The sequence below is a fragment of the Azolla caroliniana genome, unplaced genomic scaffold (assembly GCF_043228905.1).
Source record: "Azolla caroliniana isolate FFs.n. ecotype wild unplaced genomic scaffold, voAzoCaro1.0.p SCAF_5, whole genome shotgun sequence".
NCBI lineage: Eukaryota > Viridiplantae > Streptophyta > Polypodiopsida > Salviniales > Salviniaceae > Azolla > Azolla caroliniana.
In genome coordinates, this window is record NW_028230440.1 from 6,004,252 (window position 1) to 6,022,108 (window position 17,857).

Consider the following 17,857-nt stretch of genomic DNA (forward strand, 5'->3'; position numbering starts at 1 on the left):
ATGGGGAGGAGTTTAGAGCGTGGGGTTTCTTAACTTCTATGTTGGGAATCCGAGACTCGTGGTATTCTACTATGGCAGTTGAGGTGAATTCCTTAAGGTTCTCACGATTTGGCTAGAAGGAGAGTGAAGGATGTCACTCTAGATTGGACCGCATCTATGTGAGCCCCGGGATAGAGGAATGGAGTGGCTTCTCATCCATTCTTGCTGGTTTTACTTATTCGGATCACCTTCCAGTATCCTTGACTCTTGAACCTATTTATAAGAAGAAGAGTGAGAGCAATGTGAGGATTCCTCCGAAGATTTTCGGTATCCAAAAGGTTAAGGATGCAATGAATACCATTTGGACGGCATCCCCATCAGCCCACGACCCGATACAGGTACTAGAGGAAAATATTATTAATTCTTCTTTGTTTCTTCAGAAAGTGGCTAGGGAGGAGCTGTTAAGGTGTCAATACCGTCTGCAATGCCTAAGGAAGGCAGTCATCTCAGCTCAAAAGCTCACGCAAGTGGACCCATGTTGTGCTTGGGCGAAAGACAGGCTGCAGGAGGCCACTAGGTTGTTGTAGGAGGTTAGACAGCAACGTGAGCAATTCCTCTTCAGAAAGTCAGCAGCATGGTGGGCTGTCAAGGGAGATAAAGTTAACAGGGAATTTTTTCTTGCCAAGACTCTGAAACAGAGAGGAACACATATTCATAGTCTCAAACGGGAGGATGATTCAATGACATTTGATCAAGAGGAAATCTTGCAAATGGCGACTAATTACTACAGAGACCTTTTAGCTCCTACGTTGACAAACGACCCTCCGAGTAACCTGATGCATGGTGTAATTACATGCTTGAAAACCAGGATTGGAGAAGCAGCTAAAGCGCAGTTGTCAAAAGCCATAGAGGAGGAAGAGATTGTAGCGGGGCTAGATAAGATACAGAGTATGGCTTGTCCTGGTGCTGACAGTCTTCCCAAAGCCTTCTTCAAGGAGTTTTGGGAGCAAATTTTTCCAAGCTTGAAAGCTGGACTGCAAGAGATGTGGAGAACGGGACGGATGCCGAGTAGCTTCAATGAAGGCTTGATCTACTTGATTCCGAAATCGGAGACTACGCTGCACGAGATTAAGCAATGGAGGCCGATTACAATTTTAAACCTAATTTATAAAAATTTTGCTAACATATTAGTGCAGAGAATCAAGCCCTTCCTAGGCGATATCATCCAATCCAATCAAACTGGTTTCATGGAGCATCGTTCTATTATGGACAACGTGATTTTGTTTTGGGAGGCTGTTGCAACGGCGAAGGTGACCAATCAAAACTTAGCCTGTCTGATGCTCGACTTCGAGAAAGCCTATGATCGAGTGCAATGGTCTTTCTTGGAAGAAGTGATGAAGGTCATTGAGCTACCATTGGAATGGAGGTGTGCTGCCCAAGCCTTATATAGGAATGGCTCGAGTAAGGTGCTGATTGCAGGGAGGAAAGGAGCTCAAATCATTCTTACTCGATCCATCAGGCAGGGTTGTCCTCTTGCCCCCTTTCTTTTCCTTTTTATTACTGAAGCAATGTCTGCCCTTTTTAATAGCCAAGGGGCAAATCTTCATGGTCTTTCGATCCCTAATGCAAGGAAGTCCCTGCTGGATTCGGAGTTCGCGGACGATACGATGTTATACCTCCAAGGAAATGAAGCGAATCTTGAGAGGGCACAGAGTGCTATTGAGCTCTTTTGCAAGGCATTGGGAGCGTCCATTAATTGGAAGAAGTCCAAGGGTTTTTGGACCAGCTTGGAGCCCGAGCCTGTTTGGAATCCAAATGCTGAATTCAAATGGATTGCAAATGGGGAAGCCACTAGGTATCTGGGAACGTGGATTGGGGTAGATATCGACAAGGGAATTCAATTGCAACATATTCAAAGCAAAATCTGTGACAAAATTCGCAACTGGTCAGGGATGAACTTATCATTGGCTGGCAGGATCATAGTAGCTAACCATGTGCTTTTGTCTACATTATGGCATGCAGTTTCAGTGTGGATGTTTGACAAGCAAGCTATTCGTACTGTTAAAGCGTGTATTAGGGGATTTCTTTGGGCGGGGATGAGGAAAGACAATGCGGCAGCCAAAGTATCATGGTCTACATTGATTCTTCCCAAGAGTAAGGGGGGTTTAGGATTGGTTGACCCTGGATTGCAGAGTCAGGCATTGTTATGTAATATATTGGTAAGAAGCTTGCTACCCGGTGATGAGTTATGGAAAACATTGATACATAATAGGAGCATTCTATGGAGTCCAAGATTGGGTGGGCAATGGAAGTCACACAAAGCGTGGCCTTTTTGCATGGACTTAAAATTGAGGAAATCTAACCGATTGGCTGATCATACTTGTATGTCAGTGATGCAGGCGTGGAGTATGCTTCGTGGGCATCTAAGTCGGAATCGTCCAAGTACTAGTGCTGAATGGATGTGCCAACCCCTATCGTGGAACGAGACCGTGCAATCGCCAGAAGGAATGATGCTTGGACAAAGCAAGCGCATGTCGTGGGCTATATTGCATTGTCTAGGGATACACTCGGTGGCTGATTGGCTGCGGTTGTCCGGCAATAATCGTGATCAATTATATGAAGACATGGGAAAGGTCAGAAATGGCAGAAAGATGCTTGACGTAGTCAATACAGCTGTCTCCTCGCTTCCTATTGGTAATGAGGAAGAGGGTGAATGGTCTGGACAATGTGATGGTACCAGAAATATTATCAATGTCAGGGGTCTAGGAAAGAGTGGGAAGACCGTCCTGATGGGATTATTAGATGAAAGTGCAGGCTGGTACCCTATTAGAATTGTGGCAAGACACGGAAAGAAATGGAAGGTGAATCCACCAGTCGAAGAGGTCGAGGAGGATTGGATCTTGTACGTGGTTGAAGGCAAGCCTCTCGAGCGCGTAGAATGGGATCCCGCTGAATATAGGTGGAAGGGAGAACAAGCTAAATCACTAGGTTTCTTCAAATACTCGACGCGCTTGGGGAGAAAGTTAGGTTCGTATCGTGAGAAATGTGCCAACAAGTGGACCCATGCAGCTATTGATTCAATCTTCGTGGATAGAACCAAGAGCAGGATATGGAACTCATCCCTTCCCGAGCGGATCAAAGTGTTTTTCTGGTTAATCACCCATCGGGTTGTTCCAACAGGAGAGTGGCTTGGGAATAGAGGCAGCATGAGTGGTTGCAAGGCGTGTAGTGCTAGCTTGGAGGACATCGCTCATTGTTTGTGGTGCTGCCCACGAGCGCAAGAAATCTGGCTGAGGAGCTTAAGAATCTTGGCTCGTTTTGGGGTTGAGGTTCATGTATCGAGCGCAGCAATCACTTGGCTGGCCACTGAATCGGCCTCGTGGTTTCAAGGGTGGGATGGAAACAGTCCTTCTTTAATGGTAAAGCAAGGATCTGTGCAACCATCAATGCAAGGAGGTTTATTCTTCTTACAGGAACGCTACGTGGACATATGGGTATTACTGGTCGGCCTTACGGTCTGGCAAGTGTGGGTATCTCGGTGCAAGGAGACCCTCGCAGGTAAACGAACCCCACTGGTTGAGAATTTAATGATGATCTGGTTTAATCTTATTTCTACGTTGCGAGGTGAGTTTGAAAGTCTTCAAGGGCCATCTGATGCAAGTGAAAAAGCTAGAGCTCGATTCCTTCGGAAATGGAGCGGTTCGTCGATGCTGCAGATAATGGATGGTAAAGTGAAGTGGAATTATCAACCACCGCGGTGGCTGTTCCCTCCAAGTGTTCCTAACATCTAGATGGGTGCTGCCATGAGGAGCGAATGGAGGACATATATGCTGAATTCTGTTTTGTATGAGGCTCACGTGGAGAATAGGTGTTCGAGTAATGCTATACACATAGAATGATGTGGTGTTTTGGAGTTGTTTTTTTATGTTGTTTCTGTTGGGATTGCGGTCCCTCCGGATGGGATGGTCGGATGTCCGGAGATGAATGACGACAAGCCCGGTTGCGGTTTCGGAACCGGATGATGAAGACCCCGGCTTCGGAGCCGGATGACGAATGTACCCAGAGAGAGATCCGGATGCGGGGACATATCTGTGAATATGTTCGCCAAGGGCCCTTGAGGCTATAGTTGTAAATAGCCCTAAAGTCATATGTGTATAAATATGACTTAGGGCAAACAGTTGTGTTGTTGCTACTCATTTTTCTGTTTTTCCACTCAAGAGGAGTGAAGAGAGAGCAGCCGTGAGAGATAGAGCGTGAGAGAGGGAGAGGTCGACGCCTCTGTGTAATACCGCCGCCTGTGGCGAGGATAGCGAGCTCAAGGTCGTCGCCTTGCAGCTCGCCATTGTATATTTCTCTGTGCATAGTTTTGGTTTGGAGTCTTGCACTCCCGTGGTTTTTCCCGTATAGGGTTTTCCACGTTAATCCCTGTGTTATCGTGTCTTTCTCTGTGTTTCCTATTTTCTGCTGCATTGATTCGTGATTTCTCGGTTGTGGCCGAGTGGTGAAAGCGAATCGGAGCGTTGATTCTCAACAAAGTGGTATCAGAGCGACGGCAGTGCAGAAAATGGAAGGCGGCAGCAGCGGGCAGCCGGGGATGATGGTGCTGAATGCGCAGAATTACGCCGACTGGAAGATCAAGATGGAGGATCTTCTGATTGTTCGGGACCTGTACGAACCGATTGACAGGTCGGAAATACCGAAGGGGGTACTTGAGTCGGAATGGAGGCTTCTGAACCGGAAAGCCGTTGCAACCATTCGGCAATACGTCGACGTGAGCGTTCTACAACATGTGGCGAACGACATCAATGCATATGAGATGTGGCGGAAGCTGTCGGGCCTCTACGAGAGGAAGAATGCGTTGAACCGGACCTCCCTGATGAGGAAGATAGTGAACCTCAAGTACCGGGACGGCGAGAGTATGGTGGAACAAGTAAGCACGTTCATGGGATTCGTGAACCAGCTTGCGGCGATCAAGTTCCCGCTGGAGGATGCAATGCAAGCCATCATTCTGATGTGTACATTGCCGGAAAGCTGGGAGAACTTGGTGGTGACTCTCAGCACCTCCTGCACGGAAGATAACTTGTCCCTACAAACGGTAAAGACAAGTATTTTGAACGAAGAAGCGCGTCGGAGAGATAAAGAACCGGCCTCCGACTCGAAGGCGCTGCTTACCGAATCGGAACGGGGAAGACAATGGAACCGGAGTCCGCAAAGACGGGAGAAGTCGGGGACCCGGTCGCAGTCAAGAGGAAGACCCACATGCTTCCACTGTGGGAAGCCGGGGCACTTCCGGAAGAATTGTCGGCATTACCGAAAGGACAACGGAGCCGACGACACCGATTCGAAGAAGTCACCGGAGAGAAACGGTGCATACCGGGGAGCCACGGGCCGGAGAGGTCCGGATCGGCGAGGGCAGGACCGGAAAGGAACGACGGCACTCGCGGCAAGTGAGGAAGAAATCATGCTCATCACCGAAGAAGGTGAACTAAACATTGCCGGCGATGAGACGACCTGGGTGGTCGATTCCGGAGCATCGTTCCACCTGACCCCGTAGAGAAGATACTTCTCATCCTACACAGTCGGTGAGCATGGCTGTGTTCGGATGGGAAATGAAGGTACGTGCCGGATTGCCGGCATAGGAGACGTGTGGTTGACAACCTCGACCGGATGCAAAATGCTGCTGAAGGATGTCCGACACGTTCCGGAGGTTCGATTGAACCTGATTTCGGCCGGGAGGCTAGACGATGAAGGCTACACAGGTAGCATCCGGAACGGCGTAATGAAGTTCAGCAAGGGGAGCCTGATAGTGGCTCGGGCCCGGAAAGTCAACACACTGTACCTTATGAATGCCCGGTTGTGTCCGGAAGAGTTGAACGTGGCAGCCGACAATGCCGGTGAGCTGTGGCACAAGAGACTGTGCCACATGAGTGAAAAGGGGATGAAGAGGCTTGCAGAAGACAACCTTATTCCAGTGAAGCGTGTGCACCTGGAGAAGTGCACCGATTGCCTAGCCGGTAAGCAAAACCGAACCTCCTTCCACTCAAGGCCACCGACGAGACGTGGCGCACCATTGGAGTTGGTGCACACCGATGTGTGTCAGGTAGAAACGAAGTCACATGGCGGAGCCCAGTACTTCGTAACATTCATTGATGATCACAGCCGAAAGCTGTGGACGGCATCGTTGAAGACAAAGGACCAAGTATTGTCCGTCTTCAAAGAACTCCACGCGAGAGTGGAAAGGGAATCCGGCAAGAAGCTGAAAGCGATACGAGCGGATAACGGAGGGGAATACCGGGGGCAGTTCGCGGAGTACTGTCGCTCGAAGGGAATCCGGCTCGAGTTTACTGTGCCGAAGACGCCGGAACTGAACGGGCTGGCCGAGAGGATGAACCGGACCATAATGGAGAGGGTCCGGAGTATGCTGGCGCATGCGAAATTACCCAAGGGGTTTTGGGCTGAGGCAATGTCGACGGCGACATACGTGATAAACAGATCACCCTCAGTACCTTTGGACGGAGACACGCCGCAGAGAGTGTGGACCGGTAGGGAAGTATCCTATCGGCATCTGAAGGTGTTCGGTGTCTCGCATACGTGCATGTGGCAAAGGACCGGAGAGGAAAGCTAGATCCAAAGACCCGGCCATGCATATTCCTCGGTTACGACGACGACGAGTTCGGCTACCGAGTATGGGACCCGGTCGACAAGAAGATATTCAGGAGTCGAGATATCATCTTCATGGAGGACAAGACACTCGCCGACTGGGAGTCGGAGAAGAAGATGAAGAGCTCCAAGTCGACCGGTGAGAATCAACTCTACGAGGAGCAGTCCCGACCGGCAAGGGACCGGTTAACACTCGAAGATCCGGCCGAAGACGGTGAAGAAATAGAACCGGCCGAAGAAGATGAAAATGATACCGGAACCGGCCCCGATCCCGAAATGGATTCGGATGAAGAAGAATCGGAAGAACCGGTTACCGAAGCTCCGGAACGGAGATATCCTCTAAGAGAGAGAAGGGCTCCCCGGAGATTTCCGGAACCAGTGCACGTGCTGCTAACCGACGAGGGGGAGCCGGAGAGCTTTGAAGAAGCGAAGCATGACACCCATAGCCGCAGATGGTTAAGTGCTATGCAGGAGGAGATGGATTCCCTGCATGAGAACCACACATATGAACTTGTGGAATTGCCGAAAGGAAAACGGGCACTCCGTAACAAGTGGGTGTTCAAGCTGAAACCGGGAGATGCCGGAAACCCCCCGAGATACAAAGCCAGGATCGTGGTGAAGGGGTTTCAGCAGAAGAAGGGCGTCGACTTCGACGAGATATTTGCCCCGGTAGTGAAGATGACCTCCATCCGGACGGTGCTGAGCATAGCGGCAAGCATGGACCTCGAGGTAGAACAGATGGACGTGAAGACGACATTCCTTCACGGTGACCTCGAAGAAGAGATCTACATGTAGCAACCGGAAAGATTCGAGAAGAAAGGGAAGGAGCACCTGGTATGCCGGTTGAAGAAGAGCCTCTACGGTCTGAAGCAGGCTCCCCGGCAATGGTACCGGAAGTTCGACTCCTTCATGACAGACGAAGGGTACCACAAAACGCAGTCCGATCACTGCGTGTTTGTGAAGAAGTTCGAAGGAGGAGACTTTCTAATACTCCTCATGTACGTGGACGACATGTTGATCGTCGGACGAGACCAGGTCAAGATACGGATGCTGAAGAAGGCTCTTCACCGAACCTTCTCAATGAAGGACCTGGGTCCGGCGAGGCAAATACTAGGGATGCACATCATCCGGGACCGGAAGAAGAAGCAGTTGTGGTTGTCACAGGAGAAGTACGTGACAAAGGTGCTTCACCGGTTCAACATGTCGGAAGCAAGACCGGTCGGGTCAACACTCCCGGCAAACTGCAAGCTGTCCAGCAAGCAAAGCCCCAAGACAAAGGCTGAGAAGGAGGACATGATGAAAGTACCATATGCCTCTGCCGTCGGGAGCTTGATGTACGCAATGGTGTGTACCCGACCGGACATAGGATATGCAGTCGGAGTGGTGAGCCGGTACATGAGCAATCCCGGCAAAGAGCATTGGAACGCGGCCAAGTGGATACTCCGATACCTGAAGGGCACGGCAAACGTGTGCCTCCGATTCGGCTCCGGTAAGCCCGAACTCGACGGCTTCACCGATTCGGATATGTCGGCTGATGCAGATACCAGCCGGTCCACATCAGGGTATGTGATGACGTATGCAGGGGGAGCTGTTTCATGGCAGTCGAGGCTGCAGAAGACGGTTGCGTTGTCAACCACGGAGGCGGAGTACATGGCGGCTGTTGAAGCCGGCAAGGAAATAATATGGATGAAGGACTTCATTAGAGAGCTCGGTATCCAGCAGGAGGAGTACCGACTCTACTGCGACAGTCAGAGTGCCATCCACCTTGCGAAGAATGCGGCCTATCACTCCCGGACAAAGCACATCCAGCGTAGATACCACTGGATCCGGGAAAGGATAGAAGACAAGGAGTTCGTGCTGACGAAGATCCACACGGACGAGAACGGGTCGGATATGCTGACCAAGGTACTTACACCCGACAAGCTGGAAGCATGCCGGAAGAGGATCGGATTGGAGAGACATCCCATGCCGAAGTGAAGGGGGAGTTTGTTGGGATTGCGGTCCCTCCGGATGGGATGGTCGGATGTCCGGAGATGAATGACGACAAGCCCGGTTGCGGTTTCAGAACCGGATGATGAAGACCCCGGCTTCGGAGCCGGATGACGAATGTACCCGGAGAGAGATCCGGATGCGGGGACATATCTGTGAATATGTTCGCCAAGGGCCCTTGAGGCTATAGTTGTAAATAGCCCTAAAGTCATATGTGTATAAATATGACTTAGGGCAAACAATTGTGTTGTTGCTACTCATTTTTCTGTTTTTCCACTCAAGAGGAGTGAAGAGAGAGCAGCCGTGAGAGATAGAGCGTGAGAGAGGGAGAGGTCGACGCCTCTGTGTAATACCGCCGCCTGTGGCGAGGATAGCGAGCTCAAGGTCGTCGCCTTGCAGCTCGCCATTGTATATTTCTCTGTGCATAGTTTTGGTTTGGAGTCTTGCACTCCCGTGGTTTTTCCCGTATAGGGTTTTCCACGTCAATCCCTGTGTTATCGTGTCTTTCTCTGTGTTTCCTATTTTCTGCTGCATTGATTCGTGATTTCTCGGTTGTGGCCGAGTGGTGAAAGCGAATCGGAGCGTTGATTCTCAACAGTTTCATCTACACATTGTTTTCCTTTGACATGCAAGATGTCTTGTAAGATATGAGTTGTAAATGATTCCTTTGTACATTCTTAACTAATGGAAGTAGATGTTTTTGGAAAAAAAAATATAGATCACCTCTTTTACCATCAATTGCCTTTAGCAAGTATTGAACACTTCACCCTTTTGTTCTAAAATTAGCTCTTACCATTGTTGTTGACTTCTTCTTTTTTACATTTCCTTTTGATAATGACCAAAATCCCAACCTATTATAAAACTTGACTTTGTTGGCTCTTTTCTGCTGTCACATGTACCATATCATGAGGTCAAAAACCATAATGACTAAATGCATGGACTACTCACCTTTTGATGCCAATGATGTTAGTTTCACATTCCTTGTAAAGGTAAACATTGTCAACACTCTAACAATATTTGATACATGAGTGGGACTATTATCAAATACACCACTTACTCCCGTCTTAAAAAGCAAAATTCATAATCTTTCAAATTACGCCCTTAGTAAATTAGAAATCAAACTTTTAAACCTAGGACTTCTGTTTATACCCCCCTGCCCCCCACCTACTAACCAATCCATTCTTCAAGAATACCAAAACCTCAGTAGATCCTTGAGACTTAAACATTTCTTTAAAGACTTAAACTCTCCCCCCTCTAATCCCTTCAAACTACCCAACCCGAATTGGAACCCTCCTACTAAGTATCCACCATTAGAGTCTATACTCCATAAACACAATATCTCTCTCTCCACAAACCTCCATAATAATATACAGCCTAATACCAAAATACCACTACACCTCCAAATAGCACTAACCAGCCGTAGAAAAAACAAACAAATAATCATCCTACTAGCGGACAAAAACATCGGAGTTTGTGTCCTCAATAAAAAAACATACCTAGATGAAGCCCTAGAACATTTTTCCGACATCACTACATATGTATTTTATATCTTCACTCATTTCTTTTCTCTCTCTCTCTCTCTCTCTCCCTTTTTTCTCCCTTCTCCCTTCCCCCTCCCCTATACCTCTCACTACCTTTTTGTACACATTTCACTAAAATCCATAGTTCTCTCTCTCTCTCTCTCTCTCTCTCTCTCTTCCCTCTTTTCCCTCAAACCTTCTCTCCACCACTCTTACTAACTTCCTTTTTCTTTCCCTTCTTATTCCCTTCCTTTATTTTCCCCTTCTCACCATCTTATGTTTACTTACTTATAATTACATACCCTATCACTCATTCATTTCCCCTTATCACCCTATCCCACTCCCACTCACTCATCTGTCTTATCACCCTATCAATCTTCCTATCACCAACTCATTTTCCCCTTTACCACCACCCCCCCTATCATCAAGATCTTCCACCTTAAATCCTTACAGCCTTCTATCTATTTACACTCTTATTACACCCCACTCACTATGATTATACTTTCCCTCTTTCTCCTCCCTTCCCCATTCTCAACATCCTATATAAACCACCTTTTTTATTTACATGACCTTTTGCACTGATGAGCTCTAAGCGAGCGAAACTAGTTTGTTGCATAAGGTCTTTCCTTTCATTTTAATGAAAATTTTTGAGTTTCTCTCTCTCTCTCTCTCTCTCTCTCTCTCTCTCTCTCTCTCTCTCTCTCTCTCTCTCTCTCTCTCTCTCTCACACCTTTGTGCTTAGAATCTCTTCTTTTCCTATTACATTATCTACCATATCACAAAGTCACCCGCACTCTTTGCTACAACCGAACGGTTAATAACAAAAGAGGTCAAAAACCATAATGACTAAATGCATGGACTACTACACCTTTTGATGCCAATGATGTTAGTTTCACACTCCTTGTAAAGGTAAACGTTGTCAACACTCTAACAATATTTGATACATGAGTGGGACTATTATCAACTACACCTACTTGCAAAAGTGGGTTAGTACTAATAATATGCCTCAATCAAAGGTGAATCTTACATTTGTCATTACTAGATCGGCCAACCTAGTGGGCCATGATTGCATGTTACGATGACCTTTCCTTCACGTAAATTGACTTGCCATTGACTTCAAGAACAACATCCTCTATATAAGAATGGAGAGTAGCATTACCTAATGCAAGTTTACAATAAAAAAGTGCATGAACATGAAGGTAGCCAACTCATGGACGACAATTTGATGACCATAGATTTTGAGGATAGCTTACTCCAATGCCACCTAGATAATGATTGGAAGATTGATAGAGACGAGAATATAGGGCTCGAGCCACACAACTACTCATCCTTTGAGGTAAACCATGACTTGTAATGAAGTGGATGCTAATGTTAGCGATGGTTCATTGTGATTAACACACAATGTGGTCATGTTGGTAGAGTCATCCTAGACAGTGACCCATGATACTATAAATATCATGACATGTAACACTGCAAATAACCAACACCTCTTATCTCTCATATGAAATCTATGGTAGAGATACAATGGCCTTAATTTAGTACTAAAGCCATTGTCACAACACTTTCATACAAACATTGGTTATGACTTCATTTGTTGACCCTTATGTAACTTTCAAGCCTCGATGACACGACCATCCAGTGTGTGGGGATCACTCTCATTGGATATTAAAACCCTTATTAGCAAGACACATGTTCAAGATTGGGTAATGCATGCAGGACAAGGTCGGTGCAACACGAATGAATGTATTATTGTTACGAGTGCAAAACTAATGTACTTCACAACCTCTAGTGGTTTCAATATAGAACTCTTCATGTAGGTTGCGGCCTCAAGAAAGTTGCCTCATTCTGAAGATGCACTGAAGTTAGGCCCTGCCCCGGCCTTGCAACTTTCGGTTTCAACATTCCTACCTCAACAACCCCAAAAAAGAAATCACAACCCCTAGCAAGTGGGTTCCACCAATCATGCCTATAAATCTTAGTTTATCGAGTTTCAATCCCATTACATGGTGACGAATCTGACGATCCAAGCGTGGTCCCCCAAAGGATTCTTATCAAGCACGAGTGAACAAAAATGGCACCGTTGGACTAGAGAAAGGAACCTCAGCCACGTGGCAAAAAAAAACTAACATCTACCTAAGGGTGGCATAAATGCAATGAGAAAATTTTCTTTCAAAACAAGTGCAAATCCCTGTCAAGCCAAAATCACCCAAACCAAATCTGTGTGTATGCATTGCCTTGTAACAAGGACTCTTTGTAAAGGGCTACAAATGCAAACGAGAAAACATAAGAACATATGTGGTATGCCAAGTACCAGAATGAAGCACCAAAAGTCGAAAGTGGTTCAACACGAACACCGAAATTTTGCTCCATGCACACTACCCCGTCTCTAACCATGGGGGGGCCACCCTCTAAGTACTCCCACATATATCATACAATTCTACCCACTACACTTGCCAACTTGGTTGACTATTATCGTGGACTTCCTCTAGTTCATCCAAAACAAGTTCTTTACAATTAGAGGGTAGACTGATGCATGTAAATATGTCTAGTATCTAGTAAATGTGATTAACTAGCCCAAGAAATTTCTTTATGCATTATCATTGTTATTTGTTGTCTTGGAGAGACTTGAATGGTATAACTTTCTTCTTTCCATATGCATCCTTTGCCTTCTAAGATACCACAATGATTTTCCTCCCTGCCTTCACTTTCTCTTATGACATATTATACGTGCCCCCTCCCCCTTTTGGTGTATGCATGTATGCGTGTGGGTATGTACACACACACACACACACACACCCCTCATCAATCATCACTAAATGCGCCTCATTTGTAGGCATAAATAATTTTTCTAACCGATATGCTTCAATATTTGACCATGGTGATTTCCTCTCTTGATGTTGGCTTTGTGGTTTACACCATAACATCAAAAGTCATAATTTGAGAGAATACAAGTTTAATCCTCACCACGCTCGGCCTTGTCTCATAATCACAATTGGTTTCATGTGGATGTTAAACGGAAATTTTGCAAGTCTGATCTTTGCCAATGGGTAGGCTCTATCCCTTAGATCGCAATCAATCTCCTTTGGATGATAAAAAGAAACATCTATCCACATAATCTAAATCAATCAATCAATACTCCTCTATGACCAATTGCTATAGAGGAGAATGTCTCAATGCTAAACCTCCGCACTACCTAACCTAGATTGGTGACATTATTGCACAAAGCTAGGATCCACATTGAGCCTATTATTCACACTACTTTTCCCACTTTACCCTTCAACCTATCGTAAACAAACATACATTTTCCATTTACACCTTATGTTTTTAATATGCACACAAATGTTAGCAATCTGCCAAGTCATCTAAACCCTTTGCATTCACATGCATATACACAAAGATACCTTGGCAAAAATACATACATAATCACAAATCCCAAACACATATATATAAATGATCATCTACACACACAACCAACCACACATTACATCTTCATGTACACATACAATTTTGTGCACACATATACCACGATTCAATATAAAAACACCCATAAAGACACATTATGAAGACACGCTCATTAATTGATACATGGATAGTTTATTACAAATGCACAAACACATGTATACACACTCATATGTATATCTTCCCGAAGCACAGTTGCACATGCTCATTTACATACAAGGATATATAATGTTATGAAAATACATACAATCCTAGTTTTGACACTAAGTACATGTGCATGCACCTAGAAGGGATTTTAGCTAGAGCACGCTTGTGTGCCAATTTACATGCTCGGGCCTCCTAAACACTTAAAGACAACCATGTCAAATCCCATCTTCCATGGTCTACGGCCCTAGTGGTTCCATCGTATATTTCATACCTTTCCCATTGATTCTCGTGAACCATATAACAATCTCTTTCTAACACACATATAACAAACATATATATCTTATTTAATTTTTATGTATACACCCTTGATTCTCTAATTCTTTAGGAGGGTGGTCTTATTGTTACCATAGCCTATTATGTGATAGATACATATTATTGCCAAGTGGCAATAATACACAATAGCCAAGTTGTTAGTACACATTACAACTAGGAGGTGAGCTTGATCCTTAGCAAGCACAAAAAAGGACAATTATAATCATTTACAATGTTTTGACCCTTCTTCATACTAGAATGGACATAAGGCCGTATGTTTTAGCTTTTCATTCTTGTTATTTTTATTTCTTGTAGGTAGTCTTTTGCATCAATGGTATCAATACCATGTCAACATCCTCAGAACATATGGAATGTGAAAGGACACAACATGTATTCTGACGGCATTATCCGCTTCTCCACTAGCCAAACCTAGGCTATATCGTCTTCAATGGAATATGTGAAAGTTTTCTTACTAGGCTTAAATCCATAGGCAACATATCCCCGGCTTTTGATTATATAGTATTAAACATGTATTCATTTTTTGCCAAATTTTGTGAAACTTTAAGTTCAAATGCCTTTTAGACCTTGTTTTTACCCTTATTTTCTTCTTGTTGCATGTGAGACTACATAATACCTTTCTATTTGTTGTAGACTAATTTGCATGTCCTCTTGGAACAAACAAATAAAACTTCTCAAAGGATATTGAAGAGGTTCTTGCTATAATGATAATCATAGTTACAAGCACTTTGCTACTTTATTAGCAAACATATGATGTTGAAGGCATTTTATTATTATGACAGTATCCTCTTCCTTTTTCTCCTTTTTATGTTCGCATGTTGGCCAACTATATTTCTCGATTTTGGATTCATTTTTATTATGCATCTCATTTTTTACAAAATTGGCTAGGCATCCAATATTTAGAATTAAACTTGTATACTATATTAAATTAAACCCATCTTAGACTACACATGAGAGGGTTAGTTACATTGTTCACTCCAACATGACCACAAAAGGTATTGGGTTGAGAGAGATACAAGCATGAGGAAGAAATATCGAGCGACCCAAGCTAAGATTAAATTGACAAATTCAAGATGAGATGAAATGTCTCCTTCTATTTTCTATATGCACATTTCTCAAGTAATATAGTAGGGTGTATCTTTCTTAAATAAATACAAATTGAGAAATTCAAGATGCTTAGGCTAATGGAGACTTAGTGTTCATAAACCATGAATCTACTTGGAGATAAATTGCATAAAAACAAGACATTTCAATAATAATAAGATCGTGGGTGAGAAATCTCATAATTAACAATTCTAGATCAAAACAAGATGAAGAGTGAGGCTAGATAATAATGAAACTCATAGAATATCAACACGATTTGTCATCCCCAATGGATAATAATAATTGAGAATATGTGAAGAAATTTATCATCCTTATATTCGACAATAAAGAAAATCAAGGAGATGAGTTATAGTAAAGTGTCATTTGAGACCAAGAATTTTGGAAGATCCCGAAACATAAAGACCAAGAAACAAATTTTTGATGGTTAAGATGAATAAAAAAGCCTCGATGAGGGCAATCACCCCAGTAAAGAGACAATGCCTCGTAGTAGTTTTGTTTGCATGTGATTGTGCATGTTCATTGTTTGTTTGAGTAGATATAATGCAAGATCACATGTTCTCAAGAGCCCATGTGCTAAAAAGCCTTTGAAAGTTTGAAACTAGAAAATGAGAGCAAGTGAGCATGCTCATGGAACTCATCACATAAGACATTGAAGGGTAAGGAGAGCATATCGCTATTAAAAAAGTATGAGACCATAGAATGTTTGCCTTTGTATGTGGGCTGAAATAATCAAGATATTGCCACCCAACCTCGATACACACTCACAACTTGGTTTTTATGGAAGACGATACAATAGATATTAGAATATGTGGCCTTTAATAAAATTTATTGTGTGAAATGCTACAATTCTAAAGGGTAGGGCACACATCCAGGTGCTCGCGTGATTGAATGTTCAAAATGACACACAACATTATGACCATTACATATGTAACCTCTTGGGGTTTACAATAATACGCTTATCAGAAATCTACATGTAGACATAAACTTACAATCTTCCACTCTTGTGACAATTAGTGAGTTTATAACCTTAGGACCATCCATTATTATGAGTGTAACACAATATTATGCATTGCATTTGGTTAATAGTCAACAAGTTAAATATTATTTTTAAATTTTTTTGGCATTAGTTAGCAAACAAAGTACATCAAAGACCAACAACAAACCTCACTTTGGCCTTCTCACCAAAGTGATCATAGTCCCCACCCCCTCATTTACAACCAAACTATCCCATCAACACTTTTAACATAGTAATTAACTTGTACCACAACTATACATATTTATAGTTCCTGGTCACTAATGGAAGCCTTTGGCGGAAACAACCATTTGGTTGCTTGGTAGTTCTACTTAGGCCCTGACGATGATCCGACCATAAAGTCATAAACCATGTTCCCAATATTTGAAGTTTGATTAATGATCCATCGCTTAACATACCCTCCTTTTGACATGAAAATATGAGAGATGAAGTGAAGTCTCATAAATCATCACTCAGGACATCACAAACCACAATCAATCTCCCATAGACATAAAAAAGATATATATTTGTCCCTCAGCTTGACACAGTTGAACAATAAATATTTCAACACTTCAATGATCATTGATATAAGAATAATCTTGAAGTATAATGATTATACTTTTTGTTAAAATGATAATTCGAATCTAGATAAGATGTATGAAGATTGAGGAACAAAAACATACTTGAAGGTAATTAAGAGCTCAAAAAAGAAAGATATATGAAATATGCTATGTAGGGACGAAAAAACATGTTTCAATTTCATGACACATGATCAAAGGTTAACAAATTAACTCATTCCAAAGGTCTTGTGATAACCTCTCATGGGGATAATCTTTTTTGGTTTTCATTGGAAACAACCTCCTCCCAACTATATCAAACGTTGTCAATAGCAATGGGCGCGGTTCGGTTCGGTTTCTTGGCCTTGAAACCAAACCAAACCATTTATTTATATTAAAAACCAAACCAAACTGTTTAATTTTTTATGAAGCCGTTTAGAGATGAACCGTTTAAACCAAACTGTTTATGAACAATTTAGAACCAAACCAAATCGGTTTATCATAAATCAAAATCAAAATCAAACCGATAAACCTATAAACCTTTAAACCTTTAAACCTTCAAAACTTTTAAACCTTTAAACCAAACAACATAAGCAGAAACCGCGAAACTGCTAAACCGTGAAATTCAAAACCAAACCAAACCGGATCATAATATTTGAAACCAAACCAAACGGTTTATTTATCTTTGAACCAAAAAACCGTTAACCCATGGCTTGATCGTTCGGTTCGGTTCGAGCCGAAACCGTGCCCATTGCTAGTTGTCAAGTAACAATGCCATCCAAGCTCGTAAAAGTTACATATATATTGTTCTTGGGCAAAGGAACGTTATATGTTTATATTACATTCTAACAGTTGTGAAGTGTTATGTTTAAGAACACTCTATTAAATTTGTGTGAAATACAAGCTTTAGTATAGCTTTTCGAGGTACAATTCTCAAAACAACTATCGCCCTCCTCTCTCTCTCTCTCTCTCTCTCTATCACACACACACACACACACACACACACACACACTACAATGGCAAAATTCACATTCAAGCAATATGGGCAGTAGGGAGCAAGGGTATATGTCTAGACACTAACTAAACACACACACACACAC

At 43.5% G+C, this 17,857-nt stretch overlaps 1 protein-coding gene across 1 annotated transcript; it reads left to right on the top strand.

Annotated features, from left to right (window-relative positions):
* Positions 1-3,770, top strand: LOC147863912 (uncharacterized). Its single transcript, XM_087319318.1, has 3 exons — positions 1-24; positions 117-377; positions 567-3,770. The coding sequence occupies exons 1-3, from the start codon at positions 1-3 to the stop codon at positions 3,768-3,770; spliced, it is 3,489 nt and encodes a 1,162-aa protein (XP_087175444.1).
* Positions 3,771-17,857: the final 14,087 nt, after the last annotated feature.